At 31.1% G+C, this 10,394-nt stretch overlaps 1 protein-coding gene across 1 annotated transcript in view; it reads right to left on the bottom strand.

Moving 5' to 3' along the window:
* Positions 1–3,999: 3,999 nt before the first annotated feature.
* The window catches only part of NDFIP2 (Nedd4 family interacting protein 2), a 64,479-nt gene continuing 58,084 nt past the window's right edge, over positions 4,000–10,394 (bottom strand). The window contains exons 6-8 of the mRNA XM_055335875.1: positions 10,114–10,180; positions 7,376–7,481; positions 4,000–4,970 (exon numbers count right to left, since the gene is read on the bottom strand). Of these exons, the coding sequence (XP_055191850.1) occupies positions 7,378–7,481; positions 10,114–10,180 (171 nt within the window). The 3' untranslated portion in view covers positions 4,000–4,970; positions 7,376–7,377. The remainder of the gene's footprint in view (positions 4,971–7,375; positions 7,482–10,113; positions 10,181–10,394) is intronic.

The following is a 10,394-nucleotide window of genomic DNA, read 5'->3' as shown; positions in this document are numbered from 1 at the left end:
CACCCTCTCTCTTTGCCCCTCCCCTCCATCTCCCTAAAAAAAAAAAAAATTAAAATGATAAAAATAAGTTTAAAAGGAAGAATTCATCATCCTGGAGATCCCATTGGATTAGGGAAATGTTAAGACTCAATTATCTTTTAAAAGTTCCTAACACTCAATGAACTGACGCTGTTTTCCACAGTCTGCCGGTCATTTTAAAAACTGGATTTAGGAAGTGATACCTTACACTTACTTTATCACCAATGCTTACTAACAATTAAGAATCTTTAGGTCTTGGGGTGCCGGGCTGGCTGTTGGTAGAGCATGCGACTCTTGATCTCAGGGTCACAATTTCAAACCCTACATTGGGTGTGGAGCCTACTTGATTTAAAAAAAAAAAAAGTCTTTAGGTCTTATCTCTGAACAAGATGAAAATTAAAATTTAAGAGCCCAAATCCCATAGATTGCGCAGCCAAACCAAATCACCACACAGGAATTCAGGTGCTTAAGAAACTAAGTTCGATGGGAAGGAATGATAAATGTATTTCCATACTAGGGGTTTATGTAGTACAAGTACTGTTCTTGAATCTCTGAACAGTTCATACTTTACAATAAGGTTATCTGCTAGTTTTCATATTCTGAGTACAGTGGCTCCTCCAGGTTTCTTCTGAGATTTGGGTAAACTTTGGTTTTACCTGCTCATTTTACTATGCTTCTGGTAAAGCTAAAAGACATTATGCTGTAAGGATAGCCTATATCCCTTCTTGTGTCATCACTGAAGGTAAAATGCTGAACTAAGTAAAACACAAAAGGAGTAGGAAAGTAATGAGGTGACTCTTCTTGCAAGTGTGGGAGAGAAGCTACCTCTAAGTTTCTGGGAACCAGAAGTGTGTGATTTTGGCTTTCCATAACCTCAACTGCTAAAAAAAAAAAAAAGTAATACTCTATAGGGGTGCCTGGGTGGCTCAGTCAGCAGAGCATCTGACTTTTGGTTTCAGCTCAGGTCATGATCTCAGGGTCACGAGACTGAGCCCTGCACTGGGCTCTGTGCTTAGCTGGAATCTGCTTGAGATTCTCTCTCCCTCTCTTCTGCCCCTCCCCCACTCTCAAATAAATAAATCTTTTTAAAAAAGGTGATACTCCATTTATTGCTGGATTTTTAAAAATGGTTCTCATGAAAATCAACTGGGTTTTTAAAAGCTGGTAGCTCAACCTCTCAAAAGAATGAAAATCTAAGCTGAAAACATCAAAAAAGAAAAACTCACCATGCATGTTGAGGTCAAAATAAATATTTTAAAAACCTTTATCAAGTATGGAATGAGCTTTTTGATTTTCTTCTAAATAACTTGAAGTTTTTGCATTCTAGGCCTATGTGCCAAATGAAAATATAAGCCCAAAGAGAGGTCTGACCTATGGTTACCACTGATATTCTGCAAAGTAGCAATGAACATAAATTTTCATAAAGCTGATTTTTTGCATGTATTAAAATTAAATTGCATTATCATCTAACATTCAAATTACTGTGACAAGTTTAATATTGCTCCACACCCTAACTTAATTCCATGCCAGTTGTTTTCATCTCAAATAAGGTCTACCATAGTTTTGTGAGGCTAAGATGGTAATAATATGTTGTGAATCTTAAACTGATTTTCAAAAGGATGCACAGGTTCACATTTCCACATCTATAGAACTTTATTAATAAGCAAAACACATGTCAGCATGTTTTTATATATGGGCAAGGACATTCCTATAATAATTGGCACATTATCATCTAACAGTTGAACTTTATCAAGAATGAGATTTAAAAAAATACACTAACATTTCATATGACTATCTGAAGAATAAACAATTAAAATAACATTTAACAGCAGTTTTAAAATATAAAAGCTCATTGTTTACTATTTACCATAAGCTGGAATCATTCCAATACAACTTCTATTAAAAAAAATAAAAGAAAAATAAAAAGATACTGTGCATATTCTATAGGCCTGACAAATGGGTTGGCTAGGAAAGGCTGTGACAATAATTAGCTCCTGACCTAATACTCCAGTTCCTTTTCTCAAAGAGCAGTGGGTTTAGGCAGTCAATTCTCAGTAAAGTTACAGTTATATATAGGGTGATCATGTAATTTATTCTCCAAATTAGGACACTTTTGAAAGAGGAGGCACTATTTAAGCTGAGAAAACAGAAATAATCACAACTGTTTCTGAGCAAACTCAGAACATATGTCACTCCAGTTAAATAACGGTATCAGAAGCACTATTGTTACTTTTGTGCTTTGGCAGGCTACAGAAGAATTGAAAAAAAATGTTATATTAAAAAAACCTGATTTTTTTTTCTCCAGTTGGACTTTTTGGATTTCACTTTTCTTGTTGTGGACTGTTTTGCTGGAAATGTTAGTGATTACGGTCTTAACAGGTTAAAATTTATGAACCACCTCAAAGGCATGGGAGATTATCTCACAGACTCAAAATAAAAGGCTAGAGATTAGTATTTTTTCTATTAAAAAGAGATTTTTATTTTAACTGAGTATAATGGGATTTGTCTTTTAATTTTAAATTTCTAATTTCAATCCTGAACAAACTATACAGAAAAATGTATTTTTACCTTAAATTTAGTTGATTACATAGATACATGAAAATGGATTATCCTAGCCATAACTAGTTATTCAAATATAACAGAAATAATTTAATAAATATTTGCATTAACTTCCAAGCCCCAGTTCACATTCATTCAAAAATTATTCATACCCTAACAAAGATTCTGATTTCAAACTTTAAGACAGAGTGCAAAGGCAGTTAAGCACCCCCAAAACACAACAGCAGCTATTCTACCCAAGCTCACAGGAAATGAAAGGAAGTATGCAGAATTTGATAGATCTAGAAGAGAATGTTAAGTTTTTAAAAATAATATTCTATGCCCGACTGAATGATGAGATTTAAAGCTACCACTGAATTGTACCAATTATAGAGGATCAGGTAAACATGCACACCTGAACCTTATAGATTTGAGCGGGAGGGGGAATCAAAGCAAAAAGTGAAGTTTTTGATGTTGGATCAAAAGTGACACAACCATATTCAGAAACCAAGGATAAATACCACAAAAACTAAAATATTACATTTTAATAAACTGATGTTAAATAGCTCACCGAGTAATCTAAAATTACTATGTATGATAGCTTAATTTCATTTAAAAATTATCACAAAGAACAAAGTACAGGTAAATTGAAACTTCATATGAGATAAAGAAGAGATCTAGCAGGAGATTACATTTCTTATAGATACATTCTAATTTTAATTTCCAAATCAAGCAACTATATTAAATATTTTCTTTACCTCATGCTAGTTTGATGTCAAGGGGTGTAACACAGGTACTTCAATCAACAATAAAAATTTTATGTGGGAAAGGAGAATGAATGAGAGAAAACAAAAAATAGGAGGCTCAATTAGCAAAACAAAACTGCATGTTTTATTTATCAAAGACAATGAAATAAATCAGAAAATACAGAGAAATACAAAAGAAGTTATAAAGCATAATTTATTTTTTCAGAAATGGAAAAATGTCCCTGAATAGTTTTAGATGTATCTTTGAGAAGTAGTCAGTGTCTAATAATAAAACAAGCAACCAATTTTATATGTCCTGTATAGATTAAATGATTTTTAAGTTTAAAAGATGACATAATTCCCATCATTTTTAATGTTGGTATTCAAAAGCAAAAATGTAACTGAAAACAGATGAGACATAGAATGATTTGTAAAATGTAGTAGCTTATGAATGTAGATTCCAGTTATAATAATGGTCACATACACACAAACTCCTGCAACACACATACACACACCACACCCCCATATTCCACAGACACATTTCCATTAACTTGAAAACAGATTATTTTGCATATCTCAATTCAAGATATGATTTTTATAGGTTAATCCTACAATTATAAAGCAAGAAGCTATTATTAGTAAAAGTTTTTATTTTCTTCATTTAACTAAACATCTAAAGAAAAAATTATTACAATGATAATTGAAAGATATTTTTATTGGCTTTTAAAAGACAAATGCAAATGAGAATATCTTACTCAGAAAATTAATTTTCAAAAGTGTCTTAAATGAAATAAATATAATATCTAATACAATCTCTTCCTGCAAGAATCTCTAAGATGGCAATGCTATAAAAACCAAGCTTCTCGACTGAGAATCCCTAGAACTGGCATGTCCCTTAAAAAGAAAATAAAAAAATTTTCTTATAAAGGACATGTGGAATACTCATTTTTTAAAAATCTGTCCTAAAACAAGCTATCTTTAACACTCAAATTTTCTCTATATATTAAGTTCACTTAATTTTAAATTAATGAGAAGATATCCAGACACAGTTTCTAAGAAAACAATGCAGAAAGTAATTTATGCATGGTTATTTACAGAAAGAGTTTGCTAAAGAATAATGTAAATATCATGTTCAAAAATCTGACAAAGCTTTTCTATAATCAGCACTGACGGTTTCAAAAAACTATATATAATAAAGGATATTTCATGTGTAGAGTTACTAGATGAATCTAGGAGCCAGAAACTAAAGCATTTGACATGGTTAATAATTTCATTTTTATTATACTAAATGTCAGGTCAGAAGTCAATGGCATTTACATGCTGGAAGACTGTTTCTCACTCACCTCTTTCAATTATATCAAACACTGATTAACCAAATATGACCGGACTTTACTGCTACGACTTTATGGTTTCTTTCAAGTATATGCAAATCCTTTACATGGGCACATATGCAAATGTGCAAAACAAATGAAATATAAATATTGAAGAAAATTAACAGAAATGGCTTTTAAGCATAAACCATCCTGCCATTCAATACTGAAGATCTATCTTTTCTTCACTAATTTGTCTTCTGCTTTTAGTAGTCTTCTATCCTATTAAAGTTGTAGGTTTACAGATGATCTGGAAATTTCACATTGGTATAAGAAAACAATGTCTTGTCGATGCAGTCTAGGGACAAAGAAAGAATTAGTCTTAAAGTATATTAAGTTGCAAAAATTTAAATGATAGTACAATAAAAAACCATTTTATAGTAGTATTACATCAAGCATACAATGCTCTTTGGGTAAAGATAACATAAAATAGCATATATCAGAATTTATTCCAAAGTTTAAGCTTCTATATAGGAAACCATCTAGAAAATATTTACATTGTATTTTGGACTCTTGAAAATGCAAACAAGGTAATTACACTGAATATTCACAAAATATCATTTAAATTAATAAAATTACTTTGCCTTTTATCTTACATACTGATACACTCTTACTGTTACTGCTTGCAAAGCATTTTAGTGGTTAAAGAGAAAATGTGACACCTTCTAGATAGAGGTAAAAGAACATTTAAAAGGATACTTTAATATTTTCCAGAAATACAACTGTATTCATTGTACTCCTCAGTAGAAATAAGTATATTATACTAGATTACAAAAACTCCTGTTACAAGGTTTAAACAATAAAATCACAAACCATACTATTTGTAAAAAGAATAGTTATAGTAACTTTGAAAGATTTTGTACTTGTAGATACATCCATTAGTTAAGTGTTTTAGCACTTTGCTTATGTAGTTCAAATACTTTAAAAGTTCAGATCATTTATAGACATGAAATATATGGTACTTGCTTTAAAATCAGTATAGAGGGAGAAAATATTTTTAAGTCATATATCCAGTAAGGAGTCAATATCTAAACTAGTTTAAGAACTCTTACAATTCAGTAACTAAAAAAACCAAACAATCCAATTAAAAAATGAACAGAGGATCTGAACAGACATTTTTCCAAAGACATACAGATGGCCATCAAGCACATGAAAAGATGCTCAACATCCCTAAACATCAGGGACATGCTTATGAAAAACACAGTGAGATTATCACTTCACACCTGTGAGAATGGCTATAATCAAAAAGATAAGAAGTAAGTATTAGTAAGGAGATGGAGAAAAGGGAAACCTTGTGGAACTGCTGCTGAAAAAGTAAACTGAGGCAACACTCTGGAAAACAGTAGGGAGGTTACTCAAAAAATTAAAAATAGAATTACCCTATGATCTGGCAATTCCACTTCTAGCTAGCTATCTGAAGAAAACAAAAATATGAATTCAAAAAGATAAATGCCCTCCTCTGTTAACTGCAGCATTATTTACAATAGTCAAGATATGGAAATAACCTTAGTGCCCATCAGTAGATGAATGGATAAAGATGTGGGGGGGGGGGGTGTGTGTGTCTGTGTGTATATACATGTGTATATATAATAGAATACTATTCAGCCATAAAAAAGATCTTGCTATCTGTGGCAATATGGATGGACCTTGAGGGTATTATGCTAAGTGAAATAAGTCAGATAGAAAGACAAATATTACATGATTTCAATTACAAGTGCAACAACAACAAAAAAAACCAATAACAATACAAAACAATACCCAGATTCACAGATACTAAGAACAGAAAGGCAGTTATCAAAGGGGAAGGAGTCTGGGGATGGAAGGCCACAAAATGGTTGAAGGGGATGTACAAATTTATAGTTACAAAACAAGTAAGCCATAGGGATGTAATTTACAGCATGGGGAATACCATCAATATTATATTAACTTTATGGTGACAGATGGTAACTAGACTTATGGTGGTGACCAATTCACAAAATATACAAATGTCATATCACAATGTTGTACACAAGAAACTAATACTGTATGTAACTGTATTTCAATAACAAAAAGAGTCTGTTATAGAAAATAAAGACATGAGGTCTCCTCATGTGAAGAAACTACTAGCTAGCTAGCTGCATGCAGCCTCCAGAAACTCACTGAATAACTAGTGAGACAACCTCTACTCATTTCTTCATTCCCATTTATTCAAGTTGAAGGCTTCATTATTGATACAAACTGACAGTCATTTAGGAAACAACATCAGAGCTCCTATTTTCTTCACACAACTTTTATTCTTTGATCTAGTTTGTTAAGATTAGTGCATGGAAAATTTCTTTTCAACCACAAATTTGTGTTTTGTTTTTTTCAACACATGTCTGTGGATTTCACATAGTTTTGTACAAAATGCCCATCCTTCTAAGTGCTTTGTCATATTTTGTTTTTCAAGCCTTTAAATCATGTGCTAATGGTTACTTACATCCTGTGGTTAATCTTTAAAAAAGTTAAATTCTGCCTTCAAAATTTTTTATTCATCATATTTTAAAAATTAAAATTTATGAAATTCAATTTTTAAAAATCTTAAAAAGTTCACAACTTATTAAGTCTAGTATAGCCATACATTAAATATAGTAGGTTTAAAAGTAAATAACATGAGTACACATAATATGCATCTTGTCAAAATGAATACATGAAGGGAATAGTTAATGTATTAATATTTCTTACCTCTATAATAAGAAGAAATACCGTGTTCTATGTGCAGCTGCCATACTTTCAGACATGTTTCTGACTTTTAGATAATTAACAAATCCTCTGAAGAAAAGAAGCAGGCCTGGGAAGATTAAAATAATACAGATACATTGTATTCTTATATGGAAGGAGCATCATAAATTTAAAACAGGCAATTATAAACAAGATCCTCTTGGCTTAAGGAATTTAATCTGTAAGCCTCTATTCATTCCATAATATATTTTATATTATAATAATACCATCATGAAAAAATATAGTAAAAGTTTACTGCCTCCCAAAATTCTTTCAAAGTCTAGATGTATTGAAATTAAAGATTAAAGTAAATCCAGCCATGAAAATCCAGAATTACACAAAAATATATTTATTCCCCGATTTCTTTACATAGCAGTTATCTAATGCATTTAAGCTGACTCAACTCAGAGAAATCCTATCTTTATATGAAACTTTTCAATTAACACAACTACTAAGAAAACTGAGACATATTTACTGATGTAAAGTATTCAAGAGAGAATATATGTAAGTAATTTGCTAACAATTGTGGGATTAAAACTAATAAGCCTGTCTAGCAATATCAAGTGGCTGTATCTGTGAAATCTGTATTTGAGGATATGTGTTATGTAAATAATTTTAATTATTAGTTCCTATTTTCAAGTAATAATAAAAGACTATAATACAAATTTACATAACGAGAAGCAAGAAAGAATTGGGAAGCAACCACTAGTGATTTCTTAAATGATTTGGGATAAATCTTACATCTCTCTCAGTATTCTCTGTAACAGGATTTTTAAATAACAACCATTTATATAACAGGTATCCTTAGTAATTAATAAAACAATGCCTGTGAAATGCTTCAAAGTTTCAGATGACAGGTAAGTATAAAAAGCATTAGCATTATTAGTAAGTTCTTTGATATACTTATTAAGCATAGAATTCTAAGGGAAACATTTATTAACTTCAGTAAATTTTTAACTAGGTTACAGGCAGTGCAAAACAAAAACAGAAAAACAGAAGATAATACATGCATGTAACTTTCCTCATTGAGAGGAAAACTCTGTCAATTTAAAATACAAAGTCCCAAACTAAACTTGTACCTCAACTCCAAGACAGTAACCAAAGCACTAAAAAAAAGTATGGTTATAATAAAGAGAAAATATAGAAAATATACAAATAATGACTTAAGCAAGTGATACAAATTTCAGCTAAATCTGAGCCGATCTGTTTCCCATATCCTAACTCCTTCCATTTGTGACTCCCATTGTGAATTCCACTCTCCTGCCCTTCCAGATGCTATTCAAAGGTAATGGCATTGTGATCCAAATGTAAAAGTATTACAAAAAAAATGTAAACAAAAATTATTTGTGTAATCCCTACTTTTGTCTATGAAAACTGCTATTTCTAAGACTATGTGGTCCTGCTCAGGCATTTTCTAAAATAAGCCAGTTCATAACTAGAAACCAATCATTTAGCAGCTATGCTCCTCAGTGTTCTACAATGTACTCAACATTCTTCTGAGTATATGTGAGAGCAACATTTTCATCATGGATTAAATTTTCACAATTCCCTAAATGCTAGATTGTGGTTCTGATGTGGAAACGGGGTTGTCCTCTGCATTCCACTAGGCCCTAGAGTTGTCTTCCTAACATTCAATCCTTAATATATTTAGAAGCAAATCTACTTATTTAATATGCTTAAATACCTAAGACTCTCTGTATTTTTTCACTTTTACGTAAGAAATTCAACTATGAGCACAGAATTCAGGTAGTGAGAACACAATTAACAATACTAAAAACTGCCTAAACCGTTGTTGGAATCTGGCTCCCTAACAAAATCACATTAGAATAATTTCACTTTAATTGTTAAGATAAAAAATACAGGATCTTTAGTTACCTTAACTGACCACTAAGAATTTGTTTCCCTAAAGATCCTAAAGATCCAAAACTAGGACTGAACAAAAACTCAAAGAGAACACTGCCACCTACTGAAATGCTATTATTTTCTGGTACAATTATGTTATTAGAGAAATGTAGGCTTTAAATCTAAGTAGAGAGGATATTCTTCATGTCAGTAAATAAATCTGGAATGTGGATTAAAGGCATCTGTGATTTTGAGATTAATTTATCATACATCTAAAGTGAAAATCACCAGGGAACAAAAATTGGAAATCCATCAATATTAAAAAAAAAAAAAGACATGCCTTGTAAAAAGAAAACTCAACAGAAGTACTGTGATCATTAGGCATGAAGCCTTTCCTTATTCCTGGCTGATTAATGATTAATGCAGGGTACATTTCAAAAGTATAAAGAATGTTTCAATGTTCCAAAAATAAGAAAATGCATAGAACTTCCAACTATCCTATTCTCAACATATCCTAGGATAGTTAAAAGAAATTATGCATGTATACTTTCCAAATTAAATGCTAAAGATAATATTTTAAATCATTTTAGGATTTTCAAGTTTTGCAATATTCAATTATCATCCAGTCACTGATTTTTTAAATTGACCAGCTCTGGATTTTCAATCAGAAATCTAGAAATCAGTGTATAATTATCCAAGTAGCTAAGATGAAATTAAGTACGTGGATATGAGAATTTTACAGTAGAAAAATTATTTCCATGTATGTTTCAATACAATGTATTTACATGCTACAATTTGAGGGAAATAGCAAAGTTAAACTAAACACAAATTAAACTGAAATGCATTAGGAATAAACTTACCAAGTACAAGAAATATCCACCAAAGCCAATACTGTCCGTTGAAATATCCAGTAAAATAATCAGAAAACTATGGAGCGAACATAAATATATTAACCATTTTTATGTACCTAAATATGAAAATCATAGATTACTCTGAATTTCAGAATGATTTACCTCAAATAATTTCCTGCACTTAAAACAACACAAAGATAAAAAAATGCTTCATGACACACAAAATTATTTGAGGAAACAAACCCTTCAAAATCTTTTACATGATAACTTATGCTAACTTATACAAACTT

Source organism: Nyctereutes procyonoides, unplaced genomic scaffold (genome assembly GCF_905146905.1).
Source record: "Nyctereutes procyonoides isolate TBG_1078 unplaced genomic scaffold, NYPRO_anot_genome, whole genome shotgun sequence".
Classification (NCBI taxonomy): domain Eukaryota; kingdom Metazoa; phylum Chordata; class Mammalia; order Carnivora; family Canidae; genus Nyctereutes; species Nyctereutes procyonoides.
This window is presented reverse-complemented; position numbering and strand designations above follow the sequence as displayed.